General features: G+C 38.5%; 1 protein-coding gene across 1 annotated transcript; it reads left to right on the forward strand.

The window, feature by feature from the left end:
* Positions 1-932: 932 nt before the first annotated feature.
* LOC146697476 (nuclear factor 7, brain-like) lies at positions 933-3,374 on the forward strand. The gene has a single exon (XM_085476225.1). The coding sequence runs from the start codon at positions 996-998 to the stop codon at positions 2,496-2,498; it is 1,503 nt and encodes a 500-aa protein (XP_085332351.1). The 5' UTR covers positions 933-995; the 3' UTR covers positions 2,499-3,374.
* Positions 3,375-18,475: the final 15,101 nt, after the last annotated feature.

Genomic DNA, 18,475 nt, shown 5'->3' on the forward strand with positions numbered 1-18,475 from the left:
AATTGAGAGACAAAGGCTGATTATACCAGCATTTAGTAGAAAATGAAACCAAAATAATAAAGGAAAAAAGTAGAAACAAGAGGTTTGTTGACTGTCATCCAAAGAAGAAAAAACAGCTTCTGTGTTTGTTAGTTTCAGTTATGTAATACTGTGCACTTCCTCATTTGAAATATGTGAATATCATTACAGTGATTTTCAAGGTTAGAAACACACAAAGAAGAACAACACTGTTGTACTCACATGTACAGTTAGCACAGTCAAACACAAATGCCTGCAGGTAACCTTTGACCTTTAAATATGTTAAACAAAGAGAAATAAAAAATATTCGACAAAATCTTTACCATCTTACAAAAAAGTTGATGAGGTGTTTAGTGGGACAAACTATTCTGTATTATATGAATTTTAAAGTGAAAGATTTTCCTCTCTGGCAACTTGGCAATGACTTAAGTAGATAAAAATAAACATAATAAACATGTGTCTAAGGCTGTGAAAATCTGAAACTGAAGAACAAAGCAGAAATAAAAAATCACAATCATGGTGTTAAAACCACTGATATTAAATATCTGTCATACTGGTTTCCCCATGATTGTCAGCCAGGTGGTGACTGCTGGGATTTATTAGGATTTTAGGAAATGTTCATCCATAGAAAACTGGACCTGTGAGTACCAAACATTCTCCAACTGCTGGCTTAAGAGGAAGCTCAAAAGAATTCAGTGATGCATATGAAAGTTATTGCAGTAAAATTTCTTTACACAACTACTTGAATTTGACAAGGTGGTGGAGTATTCCTTTAACACAGAAAGAGCTCCATCTATTGTGGACAGAGGCAAATGGCAGGTTTGTTACTATCAGCTCCACCCACAACAGAGTAAATGAAACCGAAAGAGTCATAACGTTGATCAGAGCAGAGACGCCATTACATTGAAGGCTGGGATCTGTATTTATGGTGAGTCGTGTTATTTGGGGGGAAAAAAGAAATCTGAAAATCAGATCAAATGGCTGAAAAACTTGTACTTTTTGAAAACTATCTGAGCTGCCATGTGTGTTCAGAGACTTTCAGAGATCCTGTGTCTCTGAGCTGCAGCCACAGCTTCTGTTCAAGCTGCCTGCAGAAATTCTGGGAACAAACTAAAAACAAAAACTGTCCCATTTGTAAAAGAAAATCTTCAAAGGATCATCAAGATGTAAACTTTGCTCTCAAAGAACTTGCTGACTCTTTTGCTCAGAGACAGAAAGTTGGATCATCTGATACACTGAAAGAAAAGAAGGCATTGGGAATGATTTGCAGTAAACATGAGGAAGTGCCTAAACTGTTCTGTGTGGACGAGCACAGAGCTGTGTGCACCGTGTGTGAGTTTTCTCTCCACCAGAGTCACAAAGTGGTTCCTGTAGAAGAAGCAGTCAGTGACCTGAAGGAGCAGCTGAAATCTGACTTAAAGTCTCTGCAGGACAAGAGGAACAAATACAAACAAGTGGAGGAAACATACAATGAAATGAGGGAACACATGAAGAAGCAGCTGTTGTCCACAGAGAGGCAGATCAGAGCAGAGTTCAAGAAGCTCCAGCAGTTCCTGAAAGAGGAAGAGGAGTCCAGACTGGCAGCTCTGAGGGAGGAAGAGGAGCAGAAGGGGAGGACTATCAGCAGAGAGATGAAGATGATTGAGGAGCAGATCTCCTCTCTGTCAGACAGCATCTCTGCTGTTGAAGAAGAGCTGCAGAAACACAGCGTGCCATTCCTCAGCAGTTATAAAGACACTCAGAGCAGAGCCAGAGCCCAGAGCTCAGTGTCAGATCCACAGCTGGTCTCAGGAGCACTGATAGATGTGGCCAAACACCTGGGCAACCTGTCCTTCAGAGTGTGGGAGAAGATGAAGGAGAAGGTCCACTTCAGTCCTGTCATTCTGGACCCAAACACTGCAAGCCCCCGTCTCTATCTGTCTGATGATCTGACCAGTGTGAGGAATGGAGGCACAGAGAAGCAGCTTCCTGATAATCCAGAGAGAAACACTAAGTATGCCACTGTTTTTGGCTCTGAGGGCTTCAGCTCAGGGAAACACAGCTGGGAGGTGGAGGTGGGAGACCATCCACGCTGGAATGTGGGTTTAGTTAAAGAGTCAGTTGAGAGGAAGGGAGAGTGTTCTGCTTCACCAAAATGTGGAATCTGGTGTTTACTCCATCATAGTGGAAAATACACTAATGGTGTTGGTGAGACTGTGACAGTGAAGAAGAGTCTCCAGAGGATCAGAGTCCAGCTGGACTATGACAGGGGGGAGGTGTCCTTCTATGACCCTGAAGACATGACTCTGATCTACACTTACAGAGACACTTTCACTGAGAAACTCTTCCCATATTTCAGTATTGGAGAGGCAGGAAATGCCAAAACCTCTGATATCAAAATCTGTCAGACTGAGATTTCTTTGAAAACGTCAGTGAGGTCTACAGAGCTTGGAAACAAAAGCGTCTGGACTTCTTTAGCGAAGTCTTTTCAGTGGTCTTAGTGAATTTTCCCCCTTCTCTCATGTTTTCTTTCTTTTGTTACAACTTGTTTTGTGGTTATTTGTTTTTTTGTTCTCAAGGCTTTTTTATGTGAGAAATGCAGGAATAAAATTTTAGCACTTTCAAAATGAAATTACAAATGTAGCTCAGATCCTTTTATTTTTCAAATTAAGTTTAACAATCCATTTTCAGAAATAATGCATCAAATGTTGGATGATATAAAACTGACATGAGCCGTCTTTTCCATTTGTTTATTTTTCTTGGATTCCCTTCCATTTTTGCCAAATTTATAACAGTTGTGTGTTTTACCGCTTTCAGATTGTGCTAAATCTGTCTAATAAATAAACACAGTGTCTTCTTTTCTTTTGATACTTCCCAATCAGTGATGAATTTAAGTAAAGGATTGTCCTTATTTAAATGTGATTGTTATGGTATGTTCTTCATCACGACAAAACAAACCAAGCTGTGTACGATGACATAATAATTTCTTTAGAATAATCTGCAATGACACATTCTAAAAGATTATTCAGTTGTATTCATACAAACTAAAGCTCACTCTTTGTTTCTTAGACTATTCCTAAGTTCTGTGTAAATTGCTTTGTCAGGGACAATTCATAATACACCTTAGATTTTCAACTCAACCCAATAAAACAGATAAGCAAAACAGTAAAAATCATATTACGGTTTAAAACTGCAATGAGGTCTCTGTGATTCTTTTAGTTTTGTTTTCTCTTCTCTGAAGCTTTCTTGCTTTTGTTACAGCTTGTTTTGTGGTTATTTGTTTTTCAATTTAGGCAACTCCTGTTGTTCTTTCTTATGTGAGAAATTGCAGAAAGAAAGATTTAGAACCTGCATGAATTTATACAATGAAATAGAAATGATTTTCAAAACACAGACAGCAAAACTGAATCATAAATGTCATTTGTCTTTGTTTTGTTTAATATTCACTTTGAATGTGTTAAAATCTTTTTATTTACTTGTTCATTTTTTGTTGAATTTCTGCCTTTTTTGCCAATATGTAGCAGTTGTAAAGTCACTGGGTGTTCATGAAACAGTTTTTTAAATATATAAACAGTGCAAAATTTATGTGGCTTTGATAAGCAAGCACTGATAAATGTCACTTTCCTTTCCTTCATCAATTATTTAGATCCATATCGGCTAATAACAGCATTGTGACAATTTCTCTTTTAATGGTTTCAAAATGATAAATAGACTTGACTCATAAATAATCCTAATGTCATCTTTTGATATTTAACTGTCTGTGAATAAGTTAAGTGATCTGTTTCATTTAAATGTGTTTCTTATGGCATGTTCTCCATTACGTTGCAAAATAAGCCAAACTGTGTACGTTCAGCCATGTTTTCTTTAGAACATGTCATTGCAGAATAATGTTGACTTTCTGACATTTATTCAGTTGTATTCATACAAACTAAAGCTCATTCTTTGTTTTTCAGATTGTTTCTAAGTCCTGTGTAATTTGCTTTGTCAGATACTATTCATATTATTCCTCAGATTTCAGTTCCTGAGTCTGTCTCTGAAGCAGCGTTTGATAAGAAATCAATATGTGAGGCAGTTACATATTCACAGTGCTGATAAGACAAAGGGAGATGCAATATGTGCAAGTGCCCTGCATTGGCTTGAGCACTGTGATTAATCTGAGCGAATAAAAAAAAATATAAAAAAATACCTCAGAGTTAACATGATATATCCACAATGCCAAAACCGGCCTCCAACAAACATTGTATAATGTTCCATGTTAAGCCTAGAGTTCATTTTAAAGCCTCCTTGGTTTACATCATGGAACCTTGTTTCAAGTTATATAGACCATTACGTAACACCTCTTTAGTTCCAGTATGCCCCATCCTTATTAAAAGCCAGGCTGTGCATACCTTTGACCTGAACGAGGCCCTCTGAGACCTAGGGGGCATTGAAAGGCACTTCATCAACCAATCAAATAGCCGATACTGCACGTTACATAAAGTGTATCTATAGAAACCAGGGCAGGAGGCCAAAATGGAAAGCTATTATGTTTTTGGAATATTTATGGCCCAACAGTGTACCATTGTGTCTTAAAAAAAGTCTTATTGGAGCAATTCCCCATTGACGTCCCTTAATAACATGTGAGCTGAAAAACAGTTAAATGTCTGTGGCATTGACAGAATCGTGGTTTTCTTTGCTACTGACTGACCAGAAACATTTATTTCATAATTCTTGAACATTTGTACAGTTGAGCTGCTGTTTGTTCCAGTGTGTTTCTGTGAACTCTCACTTCATATTCCAGATCACATCAGCACAATCAGGATTTAGTCTTGTTAACTGTGGAGTTCCTCTTTTTACCTGCTGAACAAATATGATGGAAATGTCAGATTCCTGATTTCAGTGATCTCCTGGATTATTTCTGTCAATAAAAAATATCAAAGTCTGGCTGCATTTTGATTTGTCTATAAACATTGAAGAAAAATTTTATCTTAACTCTTATGGTTTAACTCTTACTGTATTCAAACTGTCATTTTATTGCCAAGACCTTAGCACATCTTCTTAAAGTTAGAGAATAAAGCAAAAATCTGAAGAATCAGAGACATGGAGGATTAATATTATTGCACAAAAGAAATCCAAAGTGACAATAAGAGATAAAGGAAAAAGCCGCCTGAAGAGAAATGATGAAGTAAGTTTGGAAAGACACCCTGTGAAGAGAAGCTGGCTCAGTGTTGTCCTTGCAGCTCAGACAGTGACTGGAGATAGAAGACAGAAAGGCAGCAGAGTTCATGTTCAAATTAAGAAGACAACATTCATGTAGTTTATTTGTATGACTGCACAGTTAATCAGTATTTGTTAATTCGAGGCATTTGAAATTTTAATTTTGCTAATTTGTGCAGAACCCCTGCAGCTGACTTCAGCCTAAAACCACAGAAAACCTTTAAAGTAAATATCAAATATCAAAATGTGGAATCTGGTGTTTACTCCATCGTAGTGGAAAATGCTATAATGGTGTTGGTGAGACTGTGACAGTGAAGAAGAGTCTCCAGAAGATCAGAGTCCAGCTGGACTATGACGGGGGGCAGGTGTCCTTCTATGACCCTGAAGACATGACTCTGATCTGCACTTCCTGATAATCCAGACAGAAACACAAAGTATCATACTGTTTTTGGCTCTGAGGGCTTCAGCTCATGAAAACATAGCTGGGAGGTGGGAGACCATCCTGACTGGAATGTGTTTGGATTGTGACAGTGGAGAATACACAGTTGTTGCTGGTCAGACTGTGACAGTGAAGAAGAGTCTTCAGAGGATCAGAGACCAGCTGAACTATGACAGGGGGGAGGTGTCCTGACCCTGAAGACATGACTCTGATCTGCACTCACAGAGACACTTTGACTGAGAAACATTTTGCATATTATTTTATTGAAGAGACAGAATATGTCAACTCATCTGATTTCAAAATCTGTCACGCTTATATTTCATTGAAAACATCAATGAGGACAAAGTGATTTTTTAACCATCCGTGCGTTTATTTTCTCTTTTTCCTAGTCTTTAAGGAATTATTTGACATTTTGTTTAGATAATTTTTAAATACAGTATATCCCCTAAGAATAAATGTACAGTTTATATTATACATATAAAACCAAAGAAGAGTCTTATTTGAACTTTTGGTTTGCTTGTTTTTTAACGGTTATCATGCTGCAACATTCTGTCGTTACTTAATAATCTCAGACACGATTTATATTGACGACTATACATGACGACTGATTATTAGTGAAAGACCTGTTTTAAAAGTTGCAAAGTTATTTTACTTCATTGATTTTAGTTTCAGTTAGTTTCCTTCAGTTATTTTCCAGTCTGTGTTTGCTCATATCAGTTTAGTTTTTATTGTTTAAAACTGTTTCAGTTTGTTTAGTTTTTTTTATTATTATTGTATGGAGGGCATATGTCAGAGGCACGATTTACAAAACTCACTGTAGGTGTAATTAGGTGAGCATAAGGAATAGCACAATAAATACAAATCAGCAAATAATAAATATATCCAGAAAATAGACAGCAACATTACCAAGCAGGAAGGAGCATGTTCAAAAGGATGTAACTATTGCAGTGTTTACAGTGTGTTAGATGGAGGAGTTGTACAGGGAGATGGCCACAGGCAGGAATGATTTCCTGTGTCGTTCAGTGGCGCTGTTTGGTAATGTCAGTCTCTCACTGAACGTGCTCCTGTGGCTAGCCAGCATGTCATGGAGTGGGTGGGAGGTATTGTCCAACATTGTCTTTATCTTGGACAACATTCACCTCTCTGACACCGCCTTAAGAGAGTCAAGCTCCATACCCACAACATTACTGGCCTTGTGGATCAGTTTATTGAGTCTGTTGGCATTAGCAATGCTCAACCTGCTGCCCCAGCATGCAACAGCACAGAGGATAGCTCTGGCCACAACAGACTCATAGAAATTTCTGAGCATTGTCCGACAGATGTTGAAGGACCTCACCCGCCTCAGAAAATAGAGACGACACTGGCCCTTCCTGTAAAGTGCAGTGGTGTTTTTGACCGAGTCAAATTTATTGTTTATGTGTACTCCGAGATATTTACAGTCCTCCACAATGTCCACGTTGACCCCCTTGAGTGTCAAAGGGGTCAAGGGTTTCCCGGTATTCCTAAAATCCACTATTAATTCCTTGGTCATGAGTCTGCACACAGACGTCGTGTTGAACAGATGGCGCTATGGTGAGGTCAGAATAACTAAGAGCTGATTACGCTCAAAACTGAGACTTTCTTTTTATCTGCCTTGAGAGTTAAATGTTGCTACGAGGGGCGTCATAGTGGAGGCAAAAGTGATGCTCAGATAAAGACAAACAAGGAGCCAAAGGAAGGAGGCAGCTGCAGGTCTCTCTCTCAAGGATGCAACACAAGATAAGCTCATACAGTGGCAATTAAACGTTATTAAAACAGCAAATAGCTTTTATCTGTGTGGTTGGTTTTAAGGTTGATTTAAAAATTTGCATTCTTTTCTAAACACAAGAGAGTTCAGCTTATTTCAACAAAGAAAATGAAGATATAATTTTTTTCATTGTTAAAAATCACACAGTTAGAAGTAAACTGTGTGTCGAAAACATTAATAGATCAGGTCACCTGCTGGTTTGAAATACTCTCCTTTCTATCTTATTATGAGTAAGCAACAGGGGCACAGGCAATAATCTCGGAGTGGGCAAAAAGACGTGATAGAGGCGGATGGAAGTGAAGTGAGCGTGGAAAATAAAGGTTTTCTACCACAGAGAAGGGCTTTTGAGTAAGTGGTGAAAATGGTTTTCGGGTAAATGAAGAGGGATGAATCATAATAAATTTAAATGAATATATTTTTCAATAATTTCTATTTTATTATTTCTAAATATGAATTTAATTGTATAACTCTAGCAGCCTGTTCTTTGTGGGCGGGATCTATTTTCAATGAGCCAATATGGAACGTTGTGGAGGGCGGGGCCTGTTTCAAACATGAAAGCCAAGAGAATCGGGCATGACGTCAGAAAATCTGACAGCCTGTTCTTTATGGGCGGGACCTATCCTCAATGAGCCAATATGGAACGTTATTGTGGGCGGGGCCTGTTTCAAACATGAAAGGCAAGAGAATCAGGCTATAACGTCACAGTCAACGCAAGTCCTTAAATAGCCAGCTGAAACTGCACACTAGACAAGCACGTTTCTTACCTACAGTCACGAGCGATTCACTAGATGAACTTTTGTTCTGCTACTGTCAGTCAAATCTGAATATCTGATTTATTGTAACACCGCAGCTTTGTTTTAAATGTCAAAAATGAGCAACCAGAAAGGAAAAGCACAATTTATGTGCACTCTGCCAAAAAGTACACTGGATGACCTTATTAAGGTTAGGAAAGCCTTCCAAAACACTCTGTCTGAAAATCAGCTTTTAAAAGACAATACAAAGGAAGCTAGACAGCAAATCAAACAGCTGATGGCCCAAATTTCACTGATGCGTGCCAAGCTGGACCAATATGAGATCCAAGCTGGAGAACTCACTGATGAGTCAGTGTCACGCAAAGTGCAAATGAGGAGCACCACTAACGAAAAAGGGGCTCAGGCTTGTTCAGATCAGGAAAAGACCAGCATCTTTGACCTTGAGATGAACCGTCTGGAAGAGCAGCTTCAGCAGAGGGACAGGGAAATCCTGATCCTCAAACAGGACAAGGACAGTCTGTCTGCCGAGCTTGCACAGCTTCAGAAAGGCAAGGAAGAAAAAATTAGGTGCACTCTGCCAAAAAGTGTTCTGGACAAACTTACTCAGGTTAGGAAAGCCTTTCGAAACACTCTGTCGGAAAATCAATTTTTAAAAGAGGATTCAAAGACAGCCAGACAGCAAGTCAAACAGCTGTTGGCCCAAATTTCACTGCTGCATACCAAGCTGGAACAATATGGGATCCAAGCTGGAGAAGAAAAAGAGGAACAGACTTGTTCAGATCAGGAAAAGACCAGCATCTTTGACCTTGAGATGAACCGTCTGAAAGAGCAGCTTAGGCAGAGGGACAGTGAAATCCTGATCCTGAAACAGGAGAAGGACAGTCTGTCTGCCGAGCTCGCAAAGCTTCAGAAACACGAGGCCCCTCTGAAAGAAACTCAGTGGAATCAGAAAACACAGACAGAAAATCTGGAGGAAGAAAAAGAGAAAGTCCTGGAAGATCAGAAACTGGTGAAGGACACAAAAGAAATGCAGAACAAACTGGACACGCAGAGAAAAGAATTAGCGGAGGCTAAGATGGAGATAGAAGACCCGGCAACCCCAGAGTCCTCCTCATTAGAAATGCAGGAGGTGAATCAGAGCGCCAAGAAGAGCGGAGTCAACACCAAAAGACAGACAGAAAATCTGGAGGAAGAAAAAGAGAAAGTCCTGGAAGATCAGAAACTGGTGAAGGACACAAAAGAAATGCAGAACAAACTGGACACGCAGAGAAAAGAATTAGCGGAGGCTAAGACGGAGATAGAAGACACGGCAACCCCAGAGTCCTCCCCATTAGAAATGCAGGAGGTGAATCAGAGCGCTGAGAAGAGCGGAGTCAACACGAAAACACAGACAGAAAATCTGGAGGAAGAAAAAGAGAAAGTCCTGGAAGATCAGAGACTGGTGAAGGACACAAAAGAAATGCAGAACAAACTGGACATGCAGAGAAAAGAATTAGCGGAGGCTAAGACGGAGATAGAAGACCCGGCAACCCCAGAGTCCTCCTCATTAGAAATGCAGGAGGTGAATCAGAGCGCCGAGAAGGGCGGAGTCAACACGAAAACACTGAACATGGGGGAAAAGTTGTGTGTCCACAGAGTTATTCAGTTGGTGGTTTCACAGGCCATAGAAAAAGTCTCTTCTAAATACAAGCTCTTCGCAGAGCGCCTGACTCCTGACTGCATCAGCGATCGCCTGATTGAGAGAATCTGGCCTGAAATTGAGCTTAAACATTTGGACCTATCCCCAAAATGGCTGAAAAAGATAGACAAGGCCATTCTCAAGGATCTGTGCCAAACACACAACTGCAAGGAAAAGTATCTGATTTTTAATCTGAGGGAACAACTTGATAATATCACAGTCCCAACCTTCACCAAACACCTGTTGGCTTTACCAAGACGAGTACTCAGTGTCTCTAAAAACAGGGAAGAGTACAAAGAAGTGGTGAAAAATTTCACTAAAGATCTGGTAATGCACGCCATGAGCCAAGAAAATGAGACAGCGACATAGCATCCAGGAACATCAGATTTCATTATACAGAGGCTTTCCCATAAGGTCTGGGACAAAATCTTGTCCAAAACCTACAAAATGTCCTTAGAGAACATTGAACAGCTCAGCCTGACGGTGTACAACGAACTCCATGACAGGTGGCCTTCTCTAGTCTTCTTAATGAAGTCAAACAACCCAGTGGCTGACGAAGCAATCGTCAAAACCTTCAAAACACATGCCAAACTGAGGAGCCAAAATATCATCCTTAGGGCTTTCTCATGTGCACGCTAAAATTGAACTGAAACGTGCATGTGATTACGTGACAAAGCTCTGAAACTGGCTTAAAATATGCATTTACATTGGGCAATCTAAATTTAATTTTAAAACCAGAGTGGTTAAAAAAATAACTACCGTACTCTTCTCTTCCCAACTTCCTTCCCTCATCACCAACTGGCCGAGGCAGATGGCCACCCCATCCCAGAGCCTGGTTCTGCCGGAGGTTTCTCTCTTTTAAAAGTGAGTTTTTCCTTCCCACTGTCCCCAAAGTGCTTGCTCTAGGGGGTTGGAGTTTTTGTGCATTATTGTAGGGTCTTGACCTTACAATATAAAGCACCATGAGGGAAGTGTTGTTGGGGTTTGGTGCTGTTTCTTAACTCAAAATGTCCAATTACAACAGGACATTTTGAGTTGAGAAACAGCACCAAACCACTAGACAAAAGGAAATAAAAATTAATAATAAAAAAAACCCCTGAAAATTTAAATAGTTAAAAGTTGAAATGTAAATAGTTGGTTTTTCTATTATATGATTTATTTATTAGATTTTATGTGGAGTGAATAAATAAAAGTATATTTATGGTGCCTGCTAGAGACAAAGCACGTACAAACCCCAAAACACGTAAAAATTCCAAAACACGTAAAAACTCCATAGCATCTACAAAGGCTGTGTAATTTTGTAGATAATGTCATTGCCTTATGCTCACTGTCGGCAGGTGCAGAAATGAGGTTTTGCCAGGACACTGCTGTCACTAGCACAACAACAGTGGCCTCAATGGAGACAGAGAGACAGCTCCTGAACTTGCACAGACCTCTAACACAGTTGACCGTAACACGGAAATGCCAGTTGATATTTCACAGGAAACAACAGTCAACTTGCACAGCACAACAGAAGATTGCCCTGGTGCCAGATTTATCACTAATATCCAAAATACCAATAATGTCAAGGTTATTCAATTTAACATCTTTAAAAACCTGGAATTCAGTTTAATACGAAAAACCGAAAAAACAATTGTCATGCCCAATACTCCAATAGACAAGAAAGATCGTGATGACACTCAGGCTGTAGGAGAGGGAATGGGGTCTTTCAAGCAGTCACACTTCAACTGTGTAACTCCCTTGTCCTTATGGTGCATTGACACTACTGACACTTTTCAAAAGCAGTCTAATGTTAGAAGAGCTTTTATGTAAACTGTTTCTGTTGTTATTATTATTATCATCATTATTATATATTTTATTAATTATATTTTTATTATGATGTTGATTTGGGTGACAATTATTTGACAAATATTATATATTAATTTTCTAAACATATTAACCATCCTTATGCTTAAAAAAAAAAAACTTAAAAATATTTTTTTTCTTTTAAACTTGTGTATTGTTTGACTTCTAAAATGTTTGTATCAGGTGTAAAATTACTTTTTAACTAAAGTTGTTTTTAATGTGAGCAGCTCCTATCCGGTTGTTCAGTCTGACATCACTAGCCGTGTCTGGTCCTAAACTCCGCTGCAGGTCCATATATCAAACGATCACTATGGCATTACTGAGAGTTGAAAAACTGTCTAAAGTCTTTCATCTTTAATAAAAATGATCAGCGTTCTGCTCTACCAGGTGTAACAATTGAGTTTAACATCCAGGCATCCATGAAAACGGAATTTATGACATTTAACGGAGTTAGAAGTTAGCAGGGAGTTAGCTCGCTAGCTTCTATCTAAACACAATATAGCATGTCCTTACTGCTGGGTTTTGGAAACAAATTAAAACATACAGCTCTGTTATCACTTCCAGCTTAAATGAAGACAGAAAACTAAACAGCAGTGATGTTTGTAGGGTTATTGAAGTGGGCTAGCTGGTATATAATGATGTGCTACGTGACCGCTAGCAACACAGCTATGTTAGCATAATATAAACAAGCTAACTTTTTTCCACTCGATAAAAGTTAACGTGAGTGTTCTCGGTGGTCAGGAACAAATGTAATCGCATGGCAGGATGCTGTAAAAGGACCAAACTTCAGCCAGGAGAACAACTGAGATAATCCATCCACAATACGAAGTTAGTCATTCATATACTGCTGCATGGGATGGGCTGTAGTTACACCCTAAGGTTTTAAAAACTGAGCTTAAATAAATGATTTGCGGTAATAAAAGCCGAGGGAGGTCAACAGTGATCACTGACTGTTTTAGGAGCTTTTTGAGATTAAATAGAAGAAAATACATAACAATAAACATGTTAACTCATTCACTGCCAGCCATTTTCAAATCAGGTAACTCCCCACTGCCAGGGTTTTTGAGCATTTTTACTCATTTTTGAAGAGCCACAGAAAACTGTGTGTTATGATCATATAAACGCTGAACCTACCAAAATGAAGAACAGACTCTCTTCTTTCATCCATAAAAAAAGCTTGTTTCTACCATTTTCCATTCTTTAGTAATCAGCTGTAGAAGAGAGGTGGGTTCCACCAAAAATGCCTGTTTTGACCAAAAAAAGGGAGAAAACGAGCTTTTTGTGAAAAATACATTTCAAGCAGAAAAGTGCCTTTGACACTAATATTTCTTGCTTTGTGACACCTCTAACATATAACATAGTTTTTCACTTCTATAAAACAGAAATAACACTGAGAAAGGTTATGTTTTATCAAAACAATTTATTTACAAATATATGAAAAAATAAAATGTACATAGTGAAACATTTATTTCTATAGCCATTGACGTCTATGGCAGTCAACGTAAGTTTTTCAATTGACGTCTATAGACGTCAATGGCAGTGAATGAGTTAACTCATTCACTGCCATTGACGTCGTAAGTTTTTCAATTGACGTCTATAGACGTCAATGGCAGTCAACGTAAGTTTTTCAATTGACGTCTATAGACGTCAATGGCAGTGAATGAGTTAACTCATTCACTGCCATTGACGTCGTAAGTTTTTCAATTGACGTCTATAGACGTCAATGGCAGTCAACGTAAGTTTTTCAATTGACGTCTATAGACGTCAATGGCAGTGAATGAGTTAACAACACAAAAGCCATATTTTTCAATTTTTTGATGCATTTATTTATTTATTGACAGTTCCGCTCAGTCGCGGAACTGAAGGTTAATGAGGCAACTTGCCGAAAAATGCAACGAGAATGGTGCTCGTTATGGCAAGACCTAGACCTACGAAGCTCACAAAGTTGCCAAAATCACTCTGTGATGCTTCCTCATGCCTCATCTCATGTTCATTCAACTCCTTTTGAATGATGTCCATCTTGTCATAAAGCCTTATATTTTGCTCTATGACAAGCTCGAGGCGCTCATCTATTCTCTCCATTGGCTCACTTTGGGGCTCCTGCGGGTCCATGTCTGAAAAGCACTCAACACAAAAGCCATATTAAACGCAGACTACTTTAGGCCTGGAAGTAGGATTCATCACGTCATCACTGAACAATCGAATTGGCTCGTTTAAAAAGAGGGAGGAGCAGATTGCACCGCCTAGCGTCTAGTCTTCCCCAGTGTTGCCAACTTAGCGACTTTGTCGCTATATTTAGCGAGTTTTCAGACCCCTTAGCGACTTTTTTTCTAAAAAAAAGTCTCTAAAAAGACGTGAAAGCGCGTATCGCTTTTACTCTCAACAAGCAGCGGGTGCTGTAACGCAGTCAGTTCTTCTTTTACTCTTATGCTGTTTTGTGGATCACAAGGTTTAAAACTACTTATAAACACACACACAAAGTAACTCCACCAGAGTGCCTATTTCGGGTCACTTTTGACGGTCCAAGCCCGGGTAAAGGAGCAGGGTTGGAATTGTGACATAAAAAAAAACAATAATTGCTAAAAGACATTTAATTTGTAGTTCTAAATAAACTCTAAATGCATTTAGGACGTTTTTTACTCACTTTATGTCTCTTCCACGATGTTATTTCTCTCTCCAACAACATAGGTTACAATTAGATTAGCATGACCAATTATGCAAATTAGGCAATGACGTCATTTAGCGACTTCTAGCTACTTTTAGGACAACCGATAGCGATTTTCCTTACTGAGGAGTTGGCAAAACTGGTCTTTGCGGTCTTTCGTCAGTTGCGGCCTTTTCTCTCCCTGGTGTTTGAGAACGTGGAGGACAAAAGGATACCAAAGAATCGAAAACTATGACAAAGCTAAATACTCAAAGTTTGATAAGTTTTCATCAATGATTATTTTAACTTTCTATAGTTGTCCTAAACGGTATAAATGGTAAATGGCCTGTATTTGTATAGCGCTTTTACTAGTCCCTCAGGGGGAGAAGCATAACATCTTTAGCTAGCAAGTAGAATTGGGTTAATTTACTGTCATTGTCTTTGGCAAACATAATTAAAAGTTAATTACTAAACTCTTACTGCCTATATTCTACTCAATAAAGTTCATCTTTTCTTATTCTGTTTTCATTCCGCCATTCTCTCTCTACAGTTTTTGAATTTACATACTGTAACGTACACGGCAGTTTTTTTCTGTACTTCTGCAACCTTTTCTTGGGTTTTCCTATAAGGTATTTGTAATTAATTAACATGAAATTTCCCCTTGTGGGACTAATAAAGGTATCTTATCTTATCTTAAAAAAAATTATTCTTTTTTTGGCTTTACTGGATTCCCACTCACGTAACTTGGCCATTATGCACTATCCAGTAAACAAAATGACTGAACAATATCTTAAATGTTTGAACATGAGCTAGTCATGCCATGTAACGTAATATTCATGTGCAGTATAGCAAGCTCACCTTATAGGGGTGTAAAACATGAGGCGTATGAAGTGATTGTTTAAATTACAGCAGTAGATGCCTGCAGCTGAAACGGTTTTCTGATCTGAACCTGACCCTACTGGTCACGTTTACGGTAATGTTACCAGATATGCGTTGTACTATAGGAAAACAGTGGTGGATCAGTGTGCAAAAAGCCCCCAAAAGAAGCACACAGCTTCTTTAGCTCAAACACTGTCTGATCTCTCTCTTAGATACTGTGCTGTTCCATCTAGTTATTGGTTATTGAGAAATGTTTGGTTATTAATTTATTAAGAGAGTGCAGCTGTTCGGTGAAGTAGGAAAATGCAAAACATGTTACTATAGCTGAATGCTGTGTAAAATACTAGTAATAAATCTAACTCCCATTTATGGCTTTTACTACTGTGGGGCTAAATAAAAAATTACAGACATAATGAAATCTGCTACAATTACAAAGCTTAAGTTTAAAAAAATTATTATTTATTAAGCATTTTTTTTGCTCTTTTTAAAATTATTTTTGCTAATAATGGACTCAATTTTATATTCAAAGATCTATTAAACTTTTAAACCATTAAATCCAGGAAATTAAATGCTCGTAAATGTACGAGACCCTCTTTATTTCGTGCTAACAATGAAGGTTTCATAGAAGATTCCATAGGAACTGCTTGGGGTCATTTTCGACCCCACTTGTGGAAGAGTGGGGTAGTGATACAAAAACTGCATTTTTTTTTTTTTTAAATTAATGAAAAAATAAATAAAAATAGAAATGGCTTCATGTTACAAACATATTTTATGAGGACTACCTGGAATATGAATATATTACAACTTTTCATTTTAAAGATTTTGAAGAAAAACAACCTGTGGGGTCATTTTTGACCCCACGTGTGCATCTAAGGGTTAAAGATTTTATGTGGAGTGAATAAATAAAAGTATATTTATGGTGCCTGCTAGAGACAAAGCACGTACAAACCCCAAAACACGTAAAAACTCCATAGCACGTACAAAGGCTGTGTAATTTTTAAAAGTTTACGCACTTTGGAATACAGTTACGTAAAGTCACAGTTGTTGGACAAAATAAATGTGAAAAATGTTGTTTTGTTTACCCTCGTGATTTTTGAAATGGTTTTATTTACAAACTTGTTTTTGTTTGCGGTCAGCTTTAATATATTTGGTGTCGTATTGGCCGTCTGATAAATTGATTTTGTGACTGTTTTGCTACATGGGGCCCACCCAGTGCCATAAATTAGCCAATTCAAACTAGAAGTAAGATGCAACTACAGAACCCAATGATAATGCCATTCCAACTTTTTAGCTCGTGTTGTACCCACAAAAAACTTGAAAGATGGGGCCCGGATGGATTTCTATGTACTTTGCCTAGTTGGGGTCCATTTAGTTCCCAGATTCTACCAATATAACACCGAGATGGGCTTATAAAATGGGGCCATTATGGAACCCGCGGACAATCACACTTAAAACCCACTTTTTAGTCTTTGTGGTGCCCACATGGTACCCACAAAAAGCTTGAAAGATGGGGCCCGGGGGGGTTTCTGTGTACTTTGCCCAGTTGGGGCCCATTAGTTCCCAGATTTTACCAACATAGCACCTATATGGGCATTTAACAAAGCATTTATTTCATAATTGTTGAACATTTGTACAGTTGGAGCTGCTGTTTGTTCCAGTGTGTTTCTGTGAACTCTCACTTCATATTCCAGATCACATCAGCACATTCAGGATTTCGTCTCGTTAACTGTGGATTTCCTGTTTTTCACCTGCAGAGCAAATATGATGAAAATGTTGGAAACACGAGTTCACTGATTTCCTGGATTATTTTCCGTCAATAAATACATCAAAGCCTGTCTGATGTGTCTGTAAACACAGAAAGACGCTGAACTTTCTATTTAAACTGTCATTTTATTGATAACACCTTAACACATTTTCTTGAAGTTAGTGAAACACGTGTAGCATATAAGAGAATAAAGCATCTAATCTGAGGAAACAGAACTAGAGGATTAATAGTGTTATACAGAAGAAATCCAAAAGTGTCAATAAGAGATAAAAGGAAAGTAAGAGGAGGACACTTCATGTAGTTTATGTGCAGGGCTGCACAAACAGTCTCTGTTCAATTTCTGATGAACTGCGGATGTCTCTGACTGGACTTTCTGTTTGATTATGTTTGTTCCTTTATTTGTTTTTACTTTGACTACAAGTGGCAGATGGCTGCCCACTCCCTGAACTTGGTTCTGCTGGAGGCTTCTTCCTGCTAAAGGGGAGTTTTTCCTTCCCACTGTTGCCAAAGCCCAAAATCATAGAGAGTCATACGACTGTTGGGATTTTCTCTGTTTTCTTGGTATTATTGTAGGGTCTTTCCCTTACAGTATAAAACTTCTTAAGGCGAATGTTGTTCTGATTTAGCATCATATAAATAAAAGTTAATAGAATTACAGGCTTAGTTAACAGGAAGGAAGAATATCCTGCTTTACCAAAGTTAGACATTTGGTGTTTCTAATATAACAATAGACAACATACAGATGTTGTTGGTCAGACTGTGACCCTGAAGACATGACTCACATCTACACTCACAGAGACACTTTCACTGAGACACGTTTAATATTTGGAAAGCAGGAGATGCCAAAACAGTCTAAGGGAGTTTTCATCATAGTTCAGTGAGATCTCAGTAATTTTCTGTTTTTTGGTTTTTATTTTTGGTTTATTTTTAATTTTTGTGTAAATGGGTATCATATTCTATCAACGTGTCCTTCAGAGTGTGGGAGAAGATGAAGGAAAAGGTCCACTTCAGTCCTGTCATTCTGGACCCAAACACTGCACACTGTTGTCGCTATCTGTCTGATGATCTGATCAGTGTGAGACTTGGATTTAAAAAAACAGCAGATTTCTGACAATCCACAGAAAAACATTAAGTATCCCGACGTTTTTGGCTCTGAGGGCTTCAGCTCAGGGAAACACAGCTGGGAGGTGGGAGACCATCCTGAGTGGAGTGTGGGTTTAATAAAAGTGTCAGCTGACAAGAATGAATCATTCATTTCACCAGAAACTGGAACCTGGTGTTTAAATTATGAGAGTGGAAAATACACTGATGTTGTTTATCAGACTCAAGAGTGACGAAGAGTCTCCAGAGGATCAATGACCGTCCCCAAGAGAAGCATTTATTAATGACAGCTCAGTGCAGCCTAAGTTCAAACCAGAATTTAAAAAGCGACGCATATTAATGTTGGTTCAGTCACATTTCTCTCTGAAGCATAGAGACTATCGGCGGTAGTCT

Source organism: Copadichromis virginalis, linkage group LG12 (assembly GCF_057382275.1).
Source record: "Copadichromis virginalis isolate Kocher_CV1m ecotype Utaka linkage group LG12, C_Virginalis_male_GT1.1, whole genome shotgun sequence".
NCBI classification, from domain to species: Eukaryota; Metazoa; Chordata; class Actinopteri; order Cichliformes; family Cichlidae; genus Copadichromis; species Copadichromis virginalis.